Here is a 25,409-nt window from a genome sequence, read left to right as displayed (position 1 = left end):
ATCAGCCTGTTAATGTGGCTGATGCTCAGGCACATCATTATGTTTCCCTAGGGGGCCCCGCCTGACCAGCCATTATAATGCATATGGGGCCCCTTAGTAGCTAGGGCACAATAAGCCTCCATCTAATGAAGTGTACACCACAGGTCTGGGGTCTAAATGGACACATCCAGCAGTATGTACTGTAGTAACTATCTCCGCCAGAGTGCTCAATACTAATGTTATTACCCAAGAGGTCAGTCCATTTAGCCTCACCCAGTCTATCAGTACTCCCTAACACAGTGTTATGGAAGGGTACCAGTATTTAAAGAGAACCCTATAATCAGTGTGCTGTGGTACCGTGGTACAAATCGCTTTGAAGAGAGAGGGTGTGGTTACGGTTGTGTTGTGTTTAGGTTGATTACAGGAGAGGAGAGGTTGTACAGTATGTCTGCTTGTTGACATGTGTCACGTGGGTATGAAGAATTTTGGAGACAGGCGCAGGAATTTTGATTATACCCCATATTACGGCGTGTCGTGTAAAGGACGCGACGACCAAACAAACACGTAACAAGAACACAGGGTTGAAACCCAAACAAAAGAGTGAGGAGTATTGAATAAATAACACACGCACACGATGATTAACACACAGACCCGTAATCATCTGCACAATCCACAAGGGCACGAAAGCCAAAACACACTGCACAGGTACTCACACGCACCAACGGACACTGGGACAATAATCGACAAGACCATGGTGAACAAAGGGCACATATATACATATATACAAATACAATGAGCGGGAATAAGGGCCAGGTGTGCACAATGAAAGTTGGGATCTGTGACAGAACCCCCCCCCCTCTCTTGTCTCTTCTCTCCAAGTGGTTGTCTATCCATGACAGCCTGTGTGGCCTCTGGTCCTCAGAATCCTACCTGTTGTGTCATCCTTGGCGGCCCCCTCCCTCCCTTCCTCCCTCTCTCTCTCTCCCTCCCGCCCTCCAAGCTCTGTGTGGTGATTACCAGTTCATTTGATGCCTCTAACCTTAGGAGCTCGACACCGCTCTGCTCCCTTCATCCCTCCCTCAGCTCAGCTCCATCAAAAAGGATCCTGATGAGACCTTAATGTGCATATGCTCCACTTCATTCAGCCCAACGAAGACTCACTGCTTTTCACCGGTTTATTTTTCTTCTTCTGTGCCTTTAGTTTAATTTAACCCCACACCCCCCCCCCAACAAAAAAAATCCCTACCTGCTTTTGAATTCATTATTTTTGTACCTGCTTTGAGTTGAAAGATTCTAATTAGATCCTGCCAACTGTTGTATTTAAAAGTGTTTGGGTATCTGAACCTTCTGGGTAATGATGGATGGTGTATTATGCCATCTATTAGTGTAACAGTATAACTTTAGACCGTCCCCTCGCCCATACCCGGGCGCAAACCAGGGACCTTCTGCACACATCAACAACAGTCACCCACGAAGCATCGTTACCCATCGCTCCACAAAAGCCGCGGCCCTTGCAGAGCAAGGGGAACTACTACTTCAAGGTCTCAGAGCAAGTGACGTCACCGATTGAAACGCTATTTAGCGCGCACCACCGCTAACTAAGCTAGCCGTTTCACCTCCGTTACACTAGCCTGCTGCTAGTGGAATATAAACAGTAATATCAAGCCACAACTAATTATAACAGCCTTTATAAATACACACACATACATATTCCATTCATAATCCATTACACAGGTGGTACATAGAGAGTGGGGACTGTGTCATAGGTGTGTGTTTGTGTGGTTGCGTGTGTGTGTGTGTATGCGCACACACATATTAACCTTGGGCATGTTTCTTCTTTTAGCCAACGCTGGGGCCTGCTATCCCAAACAAGGTAACTGAGTGGGCGAATGGCACCCCTGTTGTTCTCATGCTTAAAGCTCATTGATCTCCACTGTCACCCATTTCGTGTTTCACCGACCCCCCCCCCCTCACCCCGGTGTTGTCTGTGTTGATTAGGGAGGTGACAAAGGACCACCCTGGCTGTCGGGGAGACATGCGTCCTCAGAGCCCTGCTCTCCCCATTACATCTGTCTGCTATCTCCTCTGGAAGGATGGGAGGGAGACCTGGATATTGAGGGAGTAGGAGGGGAGGAAGAGGAAGGGCGTGTTTAGATGAATGGAGAAAGATTAGTTAGGAAGTGGGGGACTTGGAGGGGGTGGGGGGCGGCGGGCTTGAGGTCGGGGAGTTTCTTCTTTTTGCAGCTGCCTCCCCGATTTTGTAGAGGTAATTTTTCTCTCTCTGTGTCTTCAGAAAACAATGAAAGGCACTTCAGATGACAAATAGGAGCAGAGAAATGAAATATCCTACAGAGAAAATTCTGCTCCATTCTTTTCTTTGATCTATTGCAGGAGCATTTTCCCCCCCCTCTAAAGTTGAGATCAATAATCCTGCAGGGAGGCGCTTTCTCTCTTCTGTTTGGTTTTGTTCCGTCTTGGTGGCAATGAGTCTAACATCCCATCCCTCTCTCTCTCTCTCTCTCTCTCTCTCTCTCGTTCCCCCCCCCCTCTCTCTCTCTCTCTCTCTCTCTCTCTCTCTCTCTCTCCCCCCCCTCTCTCTCTCTCTCTCTCTCCTTTATCACTTTCCTCTCTTCCTCTGTGTTCATCTGTGTGTCTGACTGCCTCTGTCTATGTGTCTGGATGTTTGTGTGCATGTATCTGCCTGCCTATCCTGTGTGTGGCGATCCACTTTCCACCTGACCTGCTACCCCCTCCCTCCCTCTCTCCCTCTCTCCCTCCCTCCCTCCCTCCCTCACTCACTCACTCACTCACTCACTCACTCACTCACTCACTCACTCACTCACTCACTCACTCACTCACTCCCTCCTTCTGTCTATCTCAGATCCCTCAGAGCGTGGTGGCGGTCACATGATCTCAACGGATGACCTTGAGTACCCGCGGGAGTACCGGACGCTGGGGAACGGGACGCGGCGTTTCTCCAACGTGGGTCTGGTGCACACCTCGGAGCACCGCCACACGGTCATCGCAGCACAGAGCCTGGAGGCCCTTACCAACCTGCACAAGGTGGACATGGAGCGTAAGAGGGACGCCTTCATGGACCACCTGAAGAACAAGTACCCGCCCCAGCTACAGCACCCCGGGCATCAGCACCACAACCCCCCCTCGCCCTCACCCTCCCACGGCAGCATGAGGCAGCCTGACAGAGAGCGAGCCGCTCGCGAACAGGTAACACACCCACACACACCTACCTTTATTTTCCACTGCATGGTGAGGGTGGAGCTGGTTACAGTGCAGTAGTTTCAGATTGGTCTCTGGGTCTGTAGGTCTGTGGGGGATAACTGGGGCTGCTCTGTGTGAAGGATGATCAGTGTTCTCAGTCGGATGGTAGAGAGAGAGAGAGAGAGAGAGAGAGAGAGAGAGAGAGAGAGCTGATGGCCCAGCATCACCTTGTTAGCAGTGTTTATCAGGCTGTCACAACCCAGTGAGTATGTTTGTCTGGACTGACAGTTTAGTCACCCAGCCTGTAGACCTCCTCATAGAGGAGCAGGGTGGCCTCACTGGGGCATGAAGTTGACACACAATACACTCTCGCCTATGCAGCACTCCATCTATCTCTCTCTCTCTCTCCATCTCTCCCCCTCTGGTGTTCCTTCCATCAAGTAACATAATACAGTATATTCATATTTTGCTATTTTACTCTCCCTTTTCTGCAAATCACCTATTTCATATACACTTTCTCTCCCCCTCTCTCTCTCACTCACTCACTCTCTCTCTCTCTCTCTGTGTGTGTCAAGAGGCAAAGACAAAGTAATCACAAGAAATTTGGAAGAATGGGAGGGAGAGAGTGAGAAAATGGGAGGGTGGGTGAGAGAAAGGTGGAGTCCATAGTTGCCACAGAAAGAGGGAAAGAGAGAGAGAGAGAGAGAGAGAGAGAGAGAGAGAGAGAGAGAGAGAGAGAGAGAGAGAGAGAGAGAGAGAGAGAGAGAGAGAGAGAGAGACAGAGAGACAGAGACAGAGAGAGACAGAGACAGAGAGAGAGAGAGAGAGAGAGAGAGAGAGAGAGAGAGAGAGAGAGAGAGAGAGAGAGAGAGAGAGAGAGAGAGAGAGAGATCGTCATCAGGGCACGAGGGAGAGAGCAGCAAAGTCTGGAATTCCTTGTCATCTACTGGTTGTGCATGCAATCGTCTGGGTGAAACATGGACAGGGGGGAGGAGGGGGACAGAGAGGGAGAGAAAAAGAGGGGAGGGAAAGAGGAAGCAGCAGAGGAACCAGTCAACCAGCCTGCTAGTCAATTAGCCAGTGCCAGCAGGAGGGAGACAGCCACCCACCCATCTGCGAAGGAGTTAATCGCCTGGTGTTGTAATGAATTAAATAAAAGAGTTTCCGCCGCATGTGCCGGAGAGAGGGAGGGGAGGGGAGAAAGAGATAGCCAGAGGGAGAGAGGTAGGGGAGGGGAGAAAGAGAGAGCCAGAGGGAGGGAGAGACTGACAAAGCGGTATGAGGATCCTCTGCACCTGACGGAGGGAAGGGACAGCCTGGTGTGACTGGAGAGGAGAGAGGACAAGAGAGGAGAACAGGTGCTCTGCAGGTGAGAGCAGGGGTTGGACGGGGGGTGTTTAGTGAGAGAGGAGTGCGTTTAGGTCTGGGGGGGGTCTTGTATGTCAAGGCAGGGCTGATCTATGTTGTGGTTGTTGTGGGGACAGGCTCCATGCGTTTGTCAGCTGTAAGGCAGGCATTCTGGTAGAGTGTATGTACAGTATGTGTATGTGTACAGGTGTGTGGGTACATGTGAATAATAGTGAGGGATTGAGGAATAGAGCGAGAGAGACTGACTGAGTGAGAGAATGACGGAATGAGAGGGGCGGGGAGTGGAGGAGGGGTGGAGGAAGGAGAGGAAAGGGGAGAGCGCAGTCTGCTTTGCATGCAGGTCAGGCAGTGCGGCGCTCCAGTCTGTGAGGCTCTGTTCCTTCTGTCGGAGAACCCTGCCTGTCTACGGCCCTCTCCCGCACGTGTGAGTGTGTGTGTGTGTGTGTGTGTGTGTGTGTGTGTGTGTGTGTGTGTGTGTGTGTGTGTGTGTGTGTGTGTGTGTGTGTGTGTGTGTGTGTGTGTGTGTGTGTGTGTGTGTGTGTGTGTGTGTGTGTGTGTGTGTGTGTGTGTATGTGTTTACGCTTAGACAGTGAGGCAGGGATGCGGTGGGGGTTGCAGTGTATGTCAGTGTGTGTGTGTGTTTTGCTGTGGGGATTGTGTCAGTATGTGTGTGTGTGTGTTTGTGTTTGTGTGTGTACACCGTGGCAGGGGAGAGATAGGAGGGGAGAGGGAGGAGGGATACAGCATACAGTTAACCCCTGGTCCTCACCTCTAATTCCGCATGGAGGTGCAGGCAGATGTGTGACCTGAAACACATTGGGTAGTAAATATGTAAAACAGCAGGAGTATGTATTACCTGGGGGGTTAAAGATGTTTCAGCTTAGTACTAGGGATGTTGGTGGAGTCATACTGTATGTATTAGCTAGTATGGTAGACTGGTGTGTGGTGGCTATGATAAATCTGGGGCTGAGGAGGTGGATGCAGAGTGTTGACTCGCCTGGGTATGCTGAGAGGGGTTTGGCACAGAGTAGGATTTTTGAGGGGGGTTCATTTATTTTCAATTAGTATACTGTATGTAAAGGTTATGATTGGTCAGAAACTATACTTCAAGGTTAACAAAACGGCTTTATACTACTGAACGCATAGTGTTGTCGTTAGAATCCTCTGACCTGTGCTTATCTACCACACGGCAGCAGTATTTGCGACTCAAAGTCCAATCTGTAGGATGGCCAATCAAGGTGCAGTTCAAACAACAACAGGAGCTGAAGTGGTGGAGGAAGAGAGGCTGTTTACTCTGACCTTAGATCTGTAAACAAGACTCATTACACCACAGTCCACAGAACAGGCACATGCCCAATACACATTCTCACATTACTAGTCTGCGAGGGAAAAAAAACATCATTCAAGAGTTATTCACTTGCAGAAATGTGTCTGTCTGTCTGTCTGTCTGTCTGTCTGTCTGTCTGTCTGTCTGTCTGTCTGTCTGTCTGTCTGTCTGTCTGTCTGTCTGTCTGTCTGTCTGTCTGTCTGTCTGTCTGTCTGTCTGTCTGTCTGTCTGTCTGTCTGTCTGTCTGTCTGTTTGTTCCCGGGTTGTCAGGGGCAACCCTAGAGCCCAGGCAGACTAGACTGAATGACTGACTGACACATGAGCAGGTAGAATCTAACCCAGCCCATCCCACAGGCAATAGAGCCTACCTCCTAGTACAGTCATGACCTACTTTCCACATGGACACACACACACATTTCCATCCTGCTGACACACACAAAGGCACAAAGCTTTGGTTCACCTGACCGCCACCACAAAACCAGTAGAATGGAATAGAAGTGACTTATAGAACAGAGAAATGAGAGAGGCCAAGAGTGTGAACTGAATGTGTTCTCTAGTAGACTTTAGTGACATCACAACATTCTCCTATAGAGATATGTGTTTTTACGTTAGTAACATTCAGCTCCCCAGTAAAGGAAGCTCAGGGTTTGGGCCGATTCCCATTTATTTTGCGTCAGAGTAAGCAAAACTCGGTCTCCAGTTCTGACACTGCTAGACATTACAATGAACTCAATCCCAACCTTTGATTTCAACTCATGCCCCATCCATCCTGCAATGTAGAGAAAAGGTGAACTGATCAGGGAGGCTCATCTGCATATATAATCAGCAGCCACCTATGTGGTTCAGGGAACCAGAGGAAGTTCCAGACTGTCGCTGTAGTTGTTTAGCCTTGTTCCAAGCATGTGTGTGTTGTATAGCTGATTCCTGTCACAAACAGGTCTGGTAACAGGCTAGTTGTTGTTGCCATGGCAAGGCATATTGCCGCTGTCCTGTGGGCGTACACTGTCCCTCTCTCCGGGTTATACAGGGAAAACAGAGAACGGTATACAGTGGACAGAGCGCAGAGATCCAGGGTCAGTTTGAAGCTGTGGGTATAGGTGTTGCCATGGCAGGGAGTCATGGCGGTGCCACCCGGTGCCCTGTAGTTGTATATTGTCACTCTCTCCAGGTCATGACTTAGTCTGGACTGGATCATTAAAAATTCAGCTCCATTGATCAGCATGGGGTGTAGAGGTAGCTACTATTGTATCAGTGTGCCTGCCTGCCCTGTACACCAGGCTGCCTCCTTAGTCCATAGCCAGGCCCTGCAGGACTGTTTAACACGGTGTCAATGAGAGAGATAGAGGGAGGAACACCTTAGGCTTAGAGAGACTGGCATCACGTAGGTCAGGGGGCGATTCCCACCAGCCATAACCAGCTCTCCAACTAGCTAGCTGACACGTTTTTCATAGTTAAATGAATGTCGCTCATCTATTATAAATGACTACGCTGGGTGAGAGACAGACGTGGGAGAGGATAAAGTAACAGTCAGTTGCAAATGAACTCTTTCTGGTGTCCATAATAAAAATATGATGAGGCGATATCGAAAGGAAACATTGAGAAAGGAAAACTAGCCGACGATGATAAATCAAATAAAGAAAACCTAGGCTACCTGTCATTTTGTCCTATCCTCACGCCGGTGGATATATGGCAGCAGGGAAAACGGTCACTCCGGTAAATGAACTGGAAATTGCCTGCAGACAAGGATAAGGAACTATAATAAGAGTTTAGATTTGGAATCAAAATTCATAAACTGTCGCCATCTTTATAATTTACATATGATTGTGAGGTGTTTCCGGGCCGTTGGAAGCCTGACCTGCTTTATAGCACACGGTGGTTATTATATTTTAATGGAAAGAACTTCCTCGGGCCTAGACTAGCATGTGTCACAGTAGAGAGGGGAAAAGGGAGGGAGAGGAGGACAAAAAGAAAGAGGAGGGAGAGGCAGTGAGGTAGTGGGTTAGGTAGAGAATAGCAGATGGATAGAGAGAGAGAGAGAGGCAGGTGCAGCGAGGGAGCAAAAAGGAAGAGAAAAGAAGAGAAAGAGGGGGCCTGTCTGCCCTTTTGATGATGGTGAAGTCTGGGAGACAGGCCAACATCTGAACGACTGACAGAGTGGCCTGTTTAATTCAATTTCACTTCTTTCACTTAATCCTGTCAAACGGCACAGCCTGTAGCTGGGTCCTACTTGGTTTGAGTTGCAACATTACATTCACAAACAGATCCCCCCCATTCTCTCCTGCCCACATCCACAACACCTAATGTTAATCACTTACTAAGAACATGGTAACCTTCTTGTTGTATTAACGATTCCCTTAATGGGCTGTCAATATGCCCTGTGTTGGCTCTGATGCAGGATAATGACATGATGCTTGGGATAGTGTGTGTGTGTGTGTGTGTGTGTGTGTGTGTGTGTGTGTGTGTGTGTGTGTGTGTGTGTGTGTGTGTGTGTGTGTGTGTGTGTGTGTGTGTGTGTGTGTGTGTGTGTGTGTGTGTGTGTGTGTGTGTGTGTGTGTGTGTGTGTGTGTGTGTGTGTGTGTGGAGTGGGCTAGTAGGGTGTGTGCAGCATATTTTGGTCTGGGAATGGTCCCACTTCTAAGACCATTCGATGCTGGTGTGTCACTGTCAAGGGCTTTTGGGTTACCTATTTCAGCCACTCTCTCTACCTCTCCTCTTCCCTCCATCTCATTATACATCGCTCCCTTGTCCCTTGTCTTGTCCTCTTTCTCCCTCACCCATCATGCAATTTCCCAGAGAGTTGATTTCATTGTTGTCAGATACCTGAGAGTAAATGTCTAACACTTCTCTCCCCCCTTTTTCTCCCTCTTTCTATCATGCTCTCTTTTCTTTTCTCTCTTTCTTTTTCTCTCTCCCCCAGCAACAACCCAACTACTGGAGCTTTAAGGTCAGTGCTGTAAGTGACAGTTTACTGTGTCAGTTTGGGTTTCTCCATCCACTGTGGTGTGTTCTTTTGTGTGTGTGTGTGTGTGTGTGTGTGGCACGGTGGCACATCTCTCTCTCTGCCTGGTTTCTGCAGCAGCCCTGTGCCCGTCGTACCGCTGGCACGCAGACTCTCAGTTGGCATCTCTCGAGTCTCAGGCGGCAGCAGCAGCTTAAAGCCTTCAAGCTCTGTTTACTCTGCAGGAAACGATTCCCCCAGGATTAATGCCACCTCAGTCAGTCAGCTAGCGCCTAGCGCTAATGGCTAACATCCATGTGACCTTGCTAGAGTATTACTCAGGCTAACTGAGACGAAATTACAGTGCCTTGTTGCATTGTGGAAATGTTACTTTGACATTTCTCAGACGTCCTTCTATATTACTGACAGGCTTTGAGGTTAGATATGCTGTATTTAGGAGAAATGTACAGTTATATGGCATGTATTATTTCTGTCCTGGCTTGCCTGCGGATACATCAGTGAGGGTATATCGGGCTTGCCTGCGGATACATCCGTGAGGGTATATCTGGCTTGACTGCGGATACATCAGTGAGGGTATATCTGGCTTGCCTGCGGATACATCAGTGAGGGTATATCGGGCTTGCCTGCGGATACATCCGTGAGGGTATATCTGTCTTGCCTGCGGATACATCCGTGAGGGTATATCTGGCTTGCCTGCGGATACATCCGTGAGGGTATATCTGGCTTGACTGCGGATACATCAGTGAGGGTATATCGGGCTTGCCTGCGGATACATCCGTGAGGGTATATCTGTCTTGCCTGCGGATACATCCGTGAGGGTATATCTGGCTTGACTGCGGATACATCAGTGAGGGTATATCTGGCTTGCCTGCGGATACATCAGTGAGGGTATATCGGGCTTGCCTGCGGATACATCCGTGAGGGTATATCTGTCTTGCCTGCGGATACATCCGTGAGGGTATATCTGGCTTGACTGCGGATACATCAGTGAGGGTATATCTGGCTTGCCTGCGGATACATCCGTGAGGGTATATCTGGCTTGCCTGCGGATACATCCGTGAGGGTATACATGTCTTGCCTGCGGATACATCCGTGAGGGTATATCTGGCTTGCCTGCGGATACATCCGTGAGGGTATATCTGGCTTGCCTGCGGATACATCCGTGAGGGTATATCTGTCTTGCCTGCGGATACATCCGTGAGGGTATACATGTCTTGCCTGCGGATACATCCGTGAGGGTATATCTGGCTTGCCTGCGGATACATCCGTGAGGGTATACATGTCTTGCCTGCGGATACATCAGTGAGGGTATACATGTCTTGCCTGCGGATACATCCGTGAGGGTATATCTGGCTTGCCTGCGGATACATCCGTGAGGGTATATCTGGCTTGCCTGCGGATACATCCGTGAGGGTATATCTGGCTTGCCTGCGGATACATCCGTGAGGGTATATCTGGCTTGCCTGCGGATACATCCGTGAGGGTATATCTGGCTTGCCTGCGGATACATCCGTGAGGGTATATCTGTCTTGCCTGCGGATACATCCGTGAGGGTATATCTGTCTTGCGTGCGACACTGAGGTAGATGGAGTTTATGTGTAAGTGTCATGCTGTGGATCTATGTGAGCTGGCATGGTTCACGGTGTGTTGAGGGTTATGTTTCATAGATGTTGTCTGGAGGCTGCTGAGGCACAGCATGGATCTACACAGAGAGGCTTACAGGAAGTATTGTCATCTGTGTGGGAAGAGGCCTCGTCTGAGGTTTACGCTTCCCTGAAATATCATCCGGACAGGGTGGAAATGTTACCAGATATCAATATCCAGATCCCTGACCCATCTACCCCAAAGCTATGTAATTATTACAATATCCAGATCCCTGACCCATCTATCCCAGAGCTATGTAATTATTACAATATCCAGATCCCTGACCCATCTATCCCACAACTATGTAATTATTACAGTGTCCAAAAAGAGCTTTAAAAACCCCTCTCACGTCGAGACATTTTTCTTTGCGCTTCCAACAAACTCTAATCAGAGGCTGTCAGGCAAGCGGTTTTCTTGGAATGACTTCCTGCAGCTATTGGACAGTCATCAAATCGCTGTCACAATATTCAATTTTCTCTTAATTTTTCTACTTCCATGACTTTGTGGAAATATTATTTTCACACCCTTGATCAAGCGCTCACCTAATAATGCTTGCCCACTTTTCCAGTGCTCTTCCACATAAATGACATCACCGTGTCTAAATATGTAGATTAATATAATTAAAAGCCTACTGATTGAGTCACATTCTCAACAGGCTGAATTAGACAGAATTAAAGTGAAAGAGGAGAACAGGTGATAAGATGAAGAGGTAGAAGAAGAGGTAGAATCCAGCCCGATGGAGATTATTCTGCTGTATGTATCAGACCTGGGTTCAAATACACTTTCAAAATAAACATTCAGATAACCTTTTTATTTTTATTTTTAAACAAGCAGTTGAATATTGGAATGCATTTCGAAATACACTTGGAAAGTATCTGAAAATGCTCAAATACACCGACTCAAATTGTCACGCCTTGACTTTAGAGATCCTTTTTTATTCTCTATTTTGGTTAGGTCAGGGTGTGACTGGGGTGGGTAATCTAGTTTTTGTATTTCTATGTTGGCCTGGTTCCCAATCAGAGGCAGCTGTCTATCATTGTCTCTGATTGAGGGTCATATTTAGGCAGCCATTTTCCACCTGTTGTGTGTGGGATCTTGAATTTGTATTGTAGCTTTAGCCCTACAAAGCTGAATGTTTCGTTTGTTACTTTCTTGTTTTGTGCCGGTTATCATTAATAAAAAATGATTAACCTACCCCACGCTGCATCTTGGTCCGACCATCCTTCCAACAACGATCGTTACACAAATACACTCCCATGCATTTAACCCAGGTATTTGAACATATTATTTGAACTTAAGTAAAAGTACTTGTTTGGGCTGTGTATTTGAAAATACTCAAACACACCGTTACGGATTTCTTCCTGGGATGGAGAGGAGGACCAAAATGCAGCATGGTTATGGTTGAACATCTTTAATAAAGATGATAATGTGAACAACATACATATACAAAATGAGAAAACGTGGAAAAAACGAAACAGTCCTAACTGGTGCAAAACACAGAGACAGGAAACAATCACCCATGAAATACCCAAAGAATATGGCTGCCTAATTATGGTTCCCAATCAGAGACAACGATAAACACCTGCGTCTGATTGAGAACCACTCTAGGCAACCATAGACTTACCTAGAATACTACACTGACCACAACCCCATCAATCTACAAAACCCCTAGACAAGACAAACACATGTCACACCCTGGCCTAACCACAATAATAAAGAAAACACAGAATACTAAGGCCAGGGTGTGACACACACAGAAAAAAAAGTATTTAAGAGGTTAAATAACAAATACTCAAACACACATGTATTTGAACCCAGATCTGGTATGTATGTATTCTACTGGCCTGGCCCCTTTTTCTATTTTTCCTAGGCAAAGAAGACTACCAGCCATCTCAGGCATCATCCCCCCGCCCTAGAGTACGCCATTTTCTTCACTCTCCTGCCTAGCGAGCAGATCGCATCAGCGAACAATCCAGCGCAATTTGGCAGAGCAATTTCTTCCATGCATTGATGACTCCCCGTATTATAAAGAGACTGAGCTCTGCCGGGGGGCTGAGATATAGACGGTGGGAGTGAAAGCCAGAGATAGAGGGAAAGAGTAAGTGAGGAGTAGACTGAAGGTAGATTGATTTATTATGGGGGGTAATTTTGGTTTCAAATTTTCACGGAACGGCCGTAGGCTTGCTTGTTTTCTAGGCTCTTCTCTCCCTGTTTGGTGAAATAGCACAAAGTGTGGGGAGAGAGCGAGTGTGTGTGTGAGAGCAGGGCTGTACAAACAGACATAGACTACAACAGGAGGAGGAGTAGAGGGTTGCTCGGCTGCTTTGAGAGCTGTCCAGAAACAGAGGTGTTGACATAGAGAGACACAGACAGCCAGAACGAGAAGCTACTTTTGAGACGGATGACAAACTGATGACGCTCTGAGGGGTGTGAGCGACAGAGCGGGAAAGGAAGGAGAAAGATGGCACAGAGAGCGAGATTGTAGATAGAGAGAGAGATGGGGAGGGAAAGGAGAAATACGTGCACTGATTATACAAAACCTTAACAACACCTGCTCTTTCCATGACAGACTGACCAGGTGAATCCAGGTGAAGGCTATGATCCCTTATTGATGTCACCTGTTAAATCCACTTCAATCAGTGTAGAGGAAGGGGAGGAAACAGGTTCAAGAAGGGTTTTTTAAGCCTTGAGACAATTGAGACATGGAGTGTGTATGTGTGCCACTCAGAGGGTGAATGTGCAAGACAAAAAAATCTAAGTGCCTTTGAACAGGTTATGGTAGAAGGTGCCAGGCGCACCGGTTTGTGTCAAGAACTGCACCGCTGCTGCGTTTTTCACGCTCAACAGTTTCCCGTGAGTATCAAGAATGGTCCACCACCCAAAGCACATACAGTCAACTTAACACACCTGTGGGAGCATTGAATTCAACATGGACCAGCATCCCTGTGGATCCCTTTGGACAGTCCATGCCCCGATGAATTGAGGCTGTTCTGAGGGCAACTCAATATTAGTAAGGAGTTCCTAATGTTTGGTACGGTCAGTGTACGAACAAGGAAAGGTGGCTGAAAAGGCCAGAGAATGGAAGGGGGATAGAATAAGAAGAGAGAGAGGTGTGAGGAGTGTGATGTAAGTCAGTTAAAACCACTTGAGGTCGATGTCCGTGGCCCACGCGGAAATCCAATTAGCATGATACAAAAACATTGCCATAAAAATCCATCAGTTTAAACAACTATCTGTTTTTGTTTTGCATTGGATGTGTCTCAATCCACTGCATCCAACTATGTCGCACTTCTGCATCTGGGGTGAAAGGTGAAAGAGCTAGAGCCGTGTTTGTCAGACCATGAGGCATCCCGAAAACCGGTCTTCTTACAAAATCGTTCGTTTCGCTCTACAACCCCCGTAAGCGTATTGGGGTTCTGTCTAAAGTCGGTCCAGCCCATCTGACAACTTCTGTCTAGCATCCGAACAGTAATGACCCCTCTGTGGAAAAGTGAGACTCACAAACACGTACATGTTGTTTGTTTTCCTCTAAACCTCACAAGACTTGTCTGAAAGTTCCCTGGTACCAGTTGAAAAAAGGTATGGAAGTATATATGAAGAGAGATTAGTGCCAAAAATAAGGTGTTAAATACATGTAAAAAATAATCATCATGTTTCCTGGACTTTCTTATATCTCTTAGATACTTCCTTTAGTTTTTTTGGGAGGGACTATATGTTGTTCTCTGTAGTGAATCTGTAATGTAATGTACAGTATGGGCTAATAGCAGTAATGTAATGTACAGCATGGTCTAATAGCAGTAATGTAATGTACAGCATGGGCTAATAGCAGTAATGTAATGTACAGCATGGGCTAATAGCAGTAATGTAATGTACAGTATGGTCTAATAGCAGTAATGTAATGTACAGCATGGGCTAATAGCAGTAATGTAATGTACAGTATGGTCTAATAGCAGTAATGTAATGTACAGTATGGGCTAATAGCAGTAATGTAATGTACAGTATGGGCTAATAGCAGTAATGTAATGTACAGCATGGTCTAATAGCAGTAATGTAATGTACAGCATGGGCTAATAGCAGTAATGTAATGTACAGTATGGGCTAATAGCAGTAATGTAATGTACAGCATGGTCTAATAGCAGTAATGTAATGTACAGTATGGTCTAATAGCAGTAATGTAATGTACAGCATGGGCTAATAGCAGTAATGTAATGTACAGTATGGGCTAATAGCAGTAATGTAATGTACAGTATGGTCTAATAGCAGTAATGTAATGTACAGTATGGGCTAATAGCAGTAATGTAATGTACAGTATGGGCTAATAGCAGTAATGTAATGTACAGCATGGTCTAATAGCAGTAATGTAATGTACAGCATGGGCTAATAGCAGTAATGTAATGTACAGTATGGGCTAATAGCAGTAATGTAATGTACAGTATGGGCTAATAGCAGTAATGTAATGTACAGTATGGGCTAATAGCAGTAATGTAATGTACAGTATGGGCTAATAGCAGTAATGTAATGTACAGTATGGGCTAATAGCAGTAATGTAATGTACAGTATGGGCTAATAGCAGTAATGTAATGTACAGTATGGGCTAATAGCAGTAATGAAATGTACAGTACGGGCTAATAGCAGTAATGTAATGTACAGCATGGGCTAATAGCAGTAATGTAATGTACAGTATGGGCTAATAGCAGTAATTTAATGTACAGTATAGGCTAATAGCAGTAATGAAATGTACAGTATGGGCTAATAGCAGTAATGAAATGTACAGTATGGGCTAATAGCAGTAATGCAATGTACATTATGGGCTAATAGCAGTAATGCAATGTACAGTATGGGCTAATAGCAGTAATGCAATGTACAGTATGGGCTAATAGCAGTAATGTAATGTACAGTATGGGCTAATAGCAGTAATGTAATGTACAGTATGGGCTAATAGCAGTAATGTAATGTACAGTACGGGCTAATAGCAGTAATGTAATGTACAGTACGGGCTAATAGCAGTAATGAAATGTACAGTACGGGCTAATAGCAGTAATGTAATGTACAGTATGGGCTAATAGCAGTAATGTAATGTACAGTACGGGCTAATAGCAGTAATGTAATGTACAGTATGGGCTAATAGCAGTAATGTAATGTACAGTATGGGCTAATAGCAGTAATGTAATGTACAGTATGGGCTAATAGCAGTAATGTAATGTACAGTATGGGCTAATAGCAGTAATGTAATGTACAGTACGGGCTAATAGCAGTAATGTAATGTACAGTATGGGCTAATAGCAGTAATGTAATGTACAGTACGGGCTAATAGCAGTAATGCAATGTACAGCATGGGCTAATAGCAGTAATGTAATGTACAATATGGGCTAATAGCAGTAATGAAATGTACAGCATGGTCTAATAGCAGTAATGTAATGTACAGTACGGGCTAATAGCAGTAATGTAATGTACAGCATGGGCTAATAGCAGTAATGTAATGTACAGCATGGGCTAATAGCAGTAATGAAATGTACAGTATGGGCTAATAGCAGTAATTTAACGTACAGTATGGGCTAATAGCAGTAATTTAATGTACAGTATGGGCTAATAGCAGTAATGAAATGTACATTATGGGCTAATAGCAGTAATGCAATGTACATTATGGGCTAATAGCAGTAATGTAATGTACAGTATGGGCTAATAGCAGTATTGTAATGTACAGTATGGGCTAATAGCAGTAATGCAATGTACAGTATGGGCTAATAGCAGTAATGCAATGTACATTATGGGCTAATAGCAGTAATGTAATGTACAGTATGGGCTAATAGCAGTATTGTAATGTACAGTATGGGCTAATAGTAGTAATGCAATGTACAGTATGGGCTAATAGCAGTAATGTAATGTACAGTATGGGCTAATAGCAGTAATGTAATGTACAGTATGGGCTAATAGTAGTAATGCAATGTACAGTATGGGCTAATAGCAGTAATGTAATGTACAGTATGGGCTAATAGTAGTAATGCAATGTACAGTATGGGCTAATAGCAGTAATGTAATGTACAGTATGGGCTAATAGCAGTAATGTAATGTACAGTATGGGCTAATAGTAGTAATGCAATGTACAGTATGGGCTAATAACAGGAATACAATGTACAGTATGGGCTAATAGCGGTAATTCCAAATAAACTTTTTCATCAAATAAAACTTATACTTTCTTTTAATACATCAAATTAAATCTGTGACCTTCTTACAACAATTCCATTTGGCTTAGTAGAACCCCCCAGCCCATCTTAGACAAGGCGTAGACTCTTAGGGGTTAATAGATGTCTCTCTAGCAACTATCCCTGGTGAGACAGATTCTTCTCAGATCTGTGAATAGTGAGAATGTCTCTTTCTGACTAATAAACTCTCAGTGGAATGCCGTATCACTTATCGCCATGGTAATTAACAGCTCAAGAGAAACCAGAGACCATCACCCCCTGTCATGAGATCCTGGTGGACTGGACTCCAACAGCGTTTTTTTTCTCTGTGGCCTTGCTCCCAACCTTTAACTTCAGCCTCTCAACCTATAACAAGCACTTAACCACAACCACGACACTGACCTTCAACCTGACCCACTCTGGGTGTGTACAAGAGACAAAATAAACTCAGCAAAAAAAGATATGTCCCTTTTTCAGGACCCTGTCTTTCATAGATAACTCATAAAAATTCTAATAACTTTACAGATCTTCATTGTAAAGGGTTTTAACACTGTTTCCCATGCTTGTTCAGTGAACCGTAAACAATTAATGAACATGCACCTGTGGAACGGTCGTTAAGATAGTAACAGCTTACAGACGGTAGGCAATTAAGGTCACAGTTATGAAAACTTAGGACACTAAAAGAGGCTTTTCTACTGACTCTGAAAAACACTAAAAGAAAGATGCACAGGGTCCCTGCTCACCTGTGTGAACGTGCCTTAGGCATGCTGCAAGGAGGCATGAGGACTGCAGATGTGGCCAGGGCAATAAATTGCAATGTCCGTACTGTGAGACGCCTAAGACAGTGCTACAGGGAGACACGAGGGACAGATGATCGTCCTCGCAGTGGCAGACCACGTGTAACAACACCTGCACAGGATCGGTACATCTGAACAGCACACCTGTGGGACAGGCACAGGATGGCAACAACAACTGCCCGAGTTACACCAGGAATTCACAATCCTTCCATCAGTGCTCAGACTGTCCACAATAGGCTGAGAGAGGCTGGACTGAGGGCTCGTAGGCCTGTTGTAAGGCAACAACAGTCAAAGTGAAAAATTCTCATTCGGTGAGTTGCTGGAGTTTGTTGACAGATCTTCTCTCCTGTGTGTGTGTGAGAGACGGAGCTAGTTTCCCTCTCTCCACTTCCTGCTGAGTTCTGTTTGATATTTTGCACGGTCTCCCCAGTTCGGTGTGATTTGTTGAAAAGATCCTCTGTTATGTAGGAACAAACACCAGGGACTAGCGCTTTGATTATTGGTGTGATTAAAGATGTGACTCACTCCTCTATAGGATATGTATCTTTTAGCTCTGCTATGGTTGAGGACAGCTGATGGCTGTGTTTTATCCATCTGCGCTCTGGCTTTGTTTAGCCCTGGAGCTCTGCTTGGCTCACTGGAGCTGGTGTTTGTGTCTGTTGTGTGTGCAGTGTGTTCTGTGTGTACAATATATGCGCTGCTGTGTGGTACTATGGACTGGGTGCTCCCTGCTCAGTGTGGTCGTTGCTTAGATAAATGACCCCATTAGAAAGCACAATGGGGGCGATCCGTCAGAGCCACCCTCTCCCTGCGTGCCCAGACACTGTCTGCCTGCCCAACAAATCTAATCAAATCAAATATGATTTGTCGCGCACACATATTTAGCAGATGTTAGTAGTAGTGTAGTGAAACGCTTATCTTCCTAGCTCCAACGGTGCAGTCATTTACAAGTGCCACCACTCTGTTGTGGGGCTGTGTGTGTGACTGCTCTGTGTAAGTGTTTGTGGTTGCAGTATGAACAGTGTGTGTGTTTGTGTGAGTGCATGTGTGTCACAGGAGGTTGGTGGCAGCTTAATTGGGGAGGACAGGCTCATGGTAAAGGCTGGAGCGGACTGGTATCAAATACATCAAACACATGGTTTCCATGTGTTTGATGCCATTCCATTTGCCCCGTTCCAGACATTATTATGAGCCGTCCTCCCCTCAACAGCCTCCTGTGGTGTGTGTGAATGCATGTTGTGTGTATTTGTGAATGACCTCAAAGCGAGCATTGCTGGGAGTCAATGAGCACAGCACTCTGTGAGGCTGCGTCTCACCTTACTAAATACAAGATTAATGAGAGCCTCGTAGAAAAACATGCTGAAGTCTTATTGAACCAGGACGAGGGATGAAAACGACAGAAAGAGCAGAGGATAAGTTGTGTTCTACTTGGTGCGGGGGGCTAGCGAGGGGCGCTGGCACTGTACTGTAATGTAATGTGGGCTCGATGTGTCAGGCTGGCTCTGCAATACTAACAGTCGTCAGCGAGCATTCTGGGAGCTCATTAACGGAGTCTGGGAGCTGGAGGAGACCCGGCGGTGGGGATAGGGGAGCCAGCTCACTGAACAGAACACAGCAGCCTACCAGAACACAGTCTAGTAGCAGCAGAGCAGCTGAGGGAGAAGAGATGCTGCCTGGGCCCAGGCCAGGTCTAGGCCAGTAGAATAAACCCAGAGTGACAGCCATGATCTAGATCTACATGGCCTCCAAACAGCCCTGGCCTGCACTCATTTAAGGTTGGCCAGAGGCCAGCAGGTCCCCAACCAATAGGGAGAGGATGCAGGTATAGGGGTAGAGGGAACTTTACATAAGCGTTAAAGCATTAAAACAGGTCTCAGTGCCCCACCAGGTTATTTTGTATCTTCCCCATTCCTACCTACTGGTCCTCAGTGGATCCCTAATTCTGAAGGTGTTGTGTTCTGGACTTCTGCCTTGCTGTATCTCTGCTGTCAGCACTGGTGAACCAACAGGCACCGTCACATGATTCCATCCCACCCTATCAGAAAGAGGAAAGATGGCACCAGTGTGAATGTTTGTCCTGACATGCTGATACATTATGTTTATCTTAATTGTGTTTGTTTGTCTTATAGTCTGTTTATTGTTTGTTACCTCTTTCACGTTTCTCTGTACTCCTCTCTGTCAAATCCATTCTTTCTACCTCTCTCTCGCTCTCCTCTCCCCAAACAAACTCCCTCTCACTTTCTCTCCTCCAGAGTCGTAGCCCGCGTCACTCCCAGTCCACCCAGTCTGGGCTAGCTGAGCAGGCTGCTAAACTGTCCTTTGCCTCGGCTGAGTCTCTGGCTGAGACCATGTCTGAGGCTGACATCCCCCTGGGGTTCAGCCGAACCAACCGCTTCCGCCAGAGTCTGCCCCTGTCCCGCTCAGCCAGCCAGAACAAGCTGCGCTCCCCAGGTGAGACCCAACACCCACACTGGAGCTGGACATGACCCAGACAGTGCAGAAACTATACATGACGTGTACATGATCACGTCTTAACCTTTACCAACTACTGCTACAGTAAGACAGTGCTCCCCAGGCGAGACCCACCACACACTGTACAGATAATATACATGACATCAGTGGAGGCTCCTCAGTGGAGGAAGGGGAGGACCATCCTCCTCAGTGAATTCCACAAAAATAAAAAAGAGTGAAACTTTAAAACAGTTCCTTTTTAGATAAACCTACAGTAAATATATTCACATGTCACCAAATAATTGATTAAAACACACTGTTTTGCAATGAAGGTCGACAGTAATCTCAACAGCACTCTGTAGGGTATCACCATGGTGTAGCCGGAGGACAGCTAGCTTCCGTCCTCCTCTGGGTACATTGACTTCCATACAAAACCTAGGAGGCTCATGGTTCTCACCCCCTTCTATTGACTTACACAGTAATTATGGCAACTTCCGGAGGACGTCCTCCAACCTATCAGAGCTCTTGCAGCATGAACTGGCATCTTGTCCACCCAATCAAAGGATCAGAGAATGAATCTAGTACTGAAAGTATAAGCTACACCTAGCTAGCACTGCAGTGCATAACATGTGGTGAGTAATTGACTCAAAGAGAGAGAAAGAAAATAGTTGAACAGTTTTGAACAAATTAATTTCTAAAAAAATATTAAGTAGATGCAAGAGAAAGAAAGAGAGATGTTGAATGTTTTGCCTGGTCACAGACACCACAAGCAAACGGAAAATATAAGAGGACTCATTTAAGGTTGATGCAAGATGGAATTAACAAGCAAAGTGATCAAGCTGTTTATTTGTGGCTGCTATGAAAATTAACTGTTTTTGTGTGTGATCAGGGGTGTATTCATTCCACCGATTCCGTTGAAAAAAAATCTTAAAAGGAATCAATATCAAATCAAATTAAAGTTTATTTGTCACATGCGCCGAATACAACAGGTGTAGACTTTACAGTGAAATGCTTACTTACAGGCTCTAACCAATAGTGCAAAAAAGGTATTAGGTGAACAATAGGTAAGTAAAGAAATCAAAACAACAGTAAAAAGACAGTGAAAAATAACATTAGCGAGTCTATATACAGTAGCGAGGCTATAACAGTAGCGAGGCTACATACAGGCACCGGTTAGTCAGGCTGATTGAGGTAGCATGTATATGTAGATATGGTTAAAGTGACTATGCATATATAATAAACAGAGAGTAGCAGTAGTGTAAAAGAGGGGTTGGCGGGTCGTGGGTGGCAGGACAATGCACCATTTCAGCCAATGTGCCGGGGCACTGGTTGGTCAGGCCAATTTAGGTAGTATGTACATGAATGTATAGTTCTATGCAACTATGCAGTTATGATAAACAGAGGGGCACACAATGCAAATAGTCTGGGTAGCCATTTGATTACCTGTTCAGGAGTCTTATGGCTTGGGGGTAAAAACTGTTGAGAAGCATTTTTGTCCGAGACTTGGCACTCTGGTACCGCTTGCCATGCGGTAGTAGAGAGAACAGTCTATGACTGGGGTGGCTGGGGTCTTTGACCATTTTTAGGGCCTTCCTCTGACACCACCTGGTGTAGAGGTCCTGGATGGCAGACAGCTTAGCCCCAGTGATGTCCTGGGCTGTACGCACTACCCTCTGTAGTGCCTTGCGGTCAGAGGCCGAGCAATTGCCGTACTAGGCAGTGATGCAACCAGTCATACTCTCGATGTTGCAGCTGTAGAACCTTTTGAGGATCTGAGGACCCATGCCAAATTTAGTCCCAGGATCCTTAGCTTAGTGATGAGCTTTGAAGGTACTATGGTGTTGAATGCTGAGCTGTGGTCAATTAATAGCATTTTCACATAGGTGTTCCTGTTGTCCAGGTGGGAAAGGACAGTGTGGAGTGCAATATAGATTGCATCATCTGTGGATCAGTTTGGGCAGTATGTAAATTTCAGTGGGTCTAGGATTTCTGGGATAATGGTGTTGATGTGAGCCATTACCAGCCTTTCAAAGCACTTCATGGCTACGGACGTGAGTGCTACAGGTCTGTAGTTATTTAGGCAGGTTGCCTTCGTGTTCTTGGGCACAGAGACTATGGTGGTCTGCTTGAAACATGTTGGTATTACAGACTCAAGCAGGGACATGTTGAAAATGTCAGTGAAGACACCTGCCAGTTGGTCAGCACATACTCGGAGCACACATCCTGGTATCCGTCTTGCCCCGCAGCCTTGTGAATGTTGACTTGTTTAAAGGTCTTAAGCACGTCGAGCGTGAACACACAGTCGTCTGGAACAGCTGATGCTCTCATGCATGCCTCAGTGTTGCTTGCCTCGAAGCGAGCATAGAAGTGACTTAGCTCGTCTGGTAAGCTCCTGTCACTGGACAGCTCGCGACTGTGCTTCCCTTTGTAGTCTGTAATAGTTTGCAAGCCCTGCCACATAAGACAAGCTTTGGAGCTGGTGTAGTATAATTCAATCTTAGCCCTGTATGGACGCTTTGCCTGTTTGATGGTTCTTCGGAGGGCATAGCAGGATTTCTTATAAGCTTCCTGGTTAGAGTCCCGCACCTTGAAAGCTGCAGCTCTACCCTTTAGCTCAGTGCATATGTTGCCTGTAATCCATGGCTTCTGGTTGGGGTATGTACGCACAGTCACTATGGGAACGAGGTCCTCAATTCCCTTATTGATAAAGCCAGTGACTGATTTGGTGTACTCCTCAATGCCATCGGAAGAATCCCGGAACATGTTTCAGTCTGTGCTAGCAAAACAGTCCTGTAGTTTAGCATCTGCTTCATCTGACCACTTTTTTATAGACCGAGTCACTGGTGCTTCCTGCTTTAATTTTCGCTTGTAAGCAGGAATCAGGAGAATTGAACTGTGGTCGGATTTACCAAATGGAGGAGAGCTTTGAACGCGTCTCTGTGTGTGGAGTACAGAATTTTTTTTCCTCTGGTTGCACATTTAACATGTTAATGGAAATTAGGTAGAACTGATTTAAGTTTTCCTGCATTAAAGTCTTCGGCCACTAGGAGCGCCGCCTCTAGGTGAGTGGTTTCCTGTTTGCTTATTTCCTTATACACCTGAGTGAGTGCGGTCTTAGTGCCAGCATCTGTCTGTGGTGGTAAATGAACAGCCACGAAATGTATAGCTGAAAACTCTCTAGGCAAGTAGTGCGGTCTGCATTTTATCACAAGATACTCTACCTCTACCTAGAGGTGTCCTTAGATTTCGTGCACCAGCTGTTATTTATCAATATGCACAGACCGACCCCCCCTCGTCTTACCGGAGTGTGCTGTTCTATCTTAGCATCGTTTTGACGGTATTGGCAGCTTTCCTACTCGCCTTCTGTGGATCCTTACGAGGCATTCCGCTCTGTGTCCTCTGTACCTGCGTCTCTTCCTCTTGCAAATAACTGGGATGTTTGCCTTGTCGGGTGCTTGGAGAATGTCCTGTGTGTCCTGCTTGTTGAAGAAAAAGTCTTTGTCTAATCCGAGGTGAGTGATCGCTGTCCTGATATCCCGAAGCTCTTTTTTTTTTGCAGTAAGATACGGTTGCAGAAACATTATGTACAAAATAAGTTACAAATAACGTGAGAAAAAAACACATACTAGCATAATTGGTTGGGCTGCTGCCATTTCTTCCGGCGTCATTTTAGAAGAAGGCACCGGAACGAAACGGGGATATGGAATGAAACGGGGATAAACATACCTGAATTTGTCCAATAGAAACTCATGATGGGTATAGGTCAAATTAAAGTATCATGTAGGAGCCTAAACCTATCGCTGTTACATTGAACTGGGTGATTGGAATATACAGTATATGACAGTCATCCAATATGCTGTAATAGAAATAAGGCCATGTCCATGAAAAAAAGAATAATCCTCCCTCCTCTTAAACGTCACCAACCGCCACTGCACGACATAAACATGACCATGTAACAGCCTTTAGCAGATACATAGCTGAGGCAACATTTTCCTCATCCCAAAGCTTTTGTGGACTTCAACTTACTCATCTAATCAGAATGGCTTCATGCCATTTTCATATTAACATTTACCTAGTTTATCTGCTATCTTATCAAACCTTATCCACTTGCATAGTAAATCATTATTCCTAATTCCTTTTGCGTTTTGTGGTTATGCTTTATTTGAATCCACTATTCAAATTATTGCGAAATGATTGAATCGTGATTACATTTGCATATTTTGTAGCCATTTCAGAAGCGTAAATGATGCACTCCCGGCTGGGTGTTTTTATCAGGGACCAATCACACAGCTCCTGGGTTAGTCATGTAACCTACAGCCTGGTGTCTCTTCGCACCCTCAGATGAGTGTGATGATTCTCTGCCTGCCTGCCCTGTGGTGCGTTACTGCTTGCACAACACTGGATCATCCACGCCTCACTTTACATATCTGGGACACGACAACCATACACAGCCATACACTGCACTGCATTTCATTATTAGCACAGGGATCATATGTTCATAGACATTAAGTCATGATTCAAATCCTGACGTATTATTCATTTATTTCTGCTACAGAGTCATATTGAGTGAACTCATCGTCGGGACAGCTTTACACTGTGAACGACAGTATTATAAGAGTGAACTCATCGTCGGGACAGCTTTACACTGTGAACGACAGTATTATAAGAGTGAACTCATCGTCGGGACAGCTTTACACTGTGAACGACAGTATTATAAGAGTGAACTCAGCATTGGGACAGCTTTACACTGTGAACGACAGTATTATAAGAGTGAACTCATCGTTGGGACAGCTTTACACTGTGAACGACAGTATTATAAGAGTGAACTCATCGTTGGGACAGCTTTACACTGTGAACGACAGTATTATAAGAGTGAACTCATCGTTGGGACAGCTTTACACTGTGAACGACAGTATTATAAGAGTGAACTCATCGTTGGGACAGCTTTACACTGTGAACGACAGTATTATAAGAGTGAACTCAGCATTGGGACAGCTTTACACTGTGAACGACAGTATTATAAGAGTGAACTCATCGTTGGGACAGCTTTACACTGTGAACGACAGTATTATAAGAGTGAACTCATCGTTGGGACAGCTTTACACTGTGAACGACAGTATTATAAGAGTGAACTCATCGTTGCGACAGCTTTACAGTGTGGACAACAGTAAAATAAGTGTGAACTCATCGTTGGGACAGCTTTACACTGTGGACTACAGTATTATAAGAGTGAACTCATTGTTGGGACAGCTTTACAGTGTGGACTACAGTATTATAAGAGTGAACTCAGCATTGGGACAGCTTTACAGTGTGGACTACAGTATTATAAGAGTGAACTCATTGTTGGGACAGCTTTACAGTGTGGACTACAGTATTATAAGAGTGAACTCAGCATTGGGACAGCTTTACAGTGTGGACTACAGTATTATAAGAGTGAATTCAGCATTGGGACAGCTTTACAGTGTGGACTACAGTATTATAAG

General features: G+C 45.5%; 1 protein-coding gene across 6 annotated transcripts in view; it reads left to right on the top strand.

The window, feature by feature from the left end:
* The window catches only part of srcin1a (SRC kinase signaling inhibitor 1a), a 113,913-nt gene that overhangs the window by 50,215 nt on the left and 38,289 nt on the right, over positions 1-25,409 (top strand). For 2 of the 6 annotated variants that reach the window (XM_052490908.1, XM_052490914.1), the window contains exons 2-4: positions 2,861-3,204; positions 8,811-8,846; positions 19,728-19,926. In XM_052490908.1, the coding sequence (XP_052346868.1) occupies positions 2,861-3,204; positions 8,811-8,846; positions 19,728-19,926 (579 nt within the window). Of the gene's footprint in view, positions 1-2,860; positions 3,205-4,108; positions 4,568-4,899; positions 4,991-8,810; positions 8,847-19,727; positions 19,927-25,409 lie in introns of those variants that run through there. The other 4 variants (XM_052490911.1, XM_052490910.1, XM_052490909.1 and 1 more) reach the window with 4 other exon arrangements.

Source organism: Oncorhynchus keta, chromosome 32, assembly GCF_023373465.1.
Source record: "Oncorhynchus keta strain PuntledgeMale-10-30-2019 chromosome 32, Oket_V2, whole genome shotgun sequence".
NCBI lineage: Eukaryota > Metazoa > Chordata > Actinopteri > Salmoniformes > Salmonidae > Oncorhynchus > Oncorhynchus keta.
This window is presented reverse-complemented; position numbering and strand designations above follow the sequence as displayed.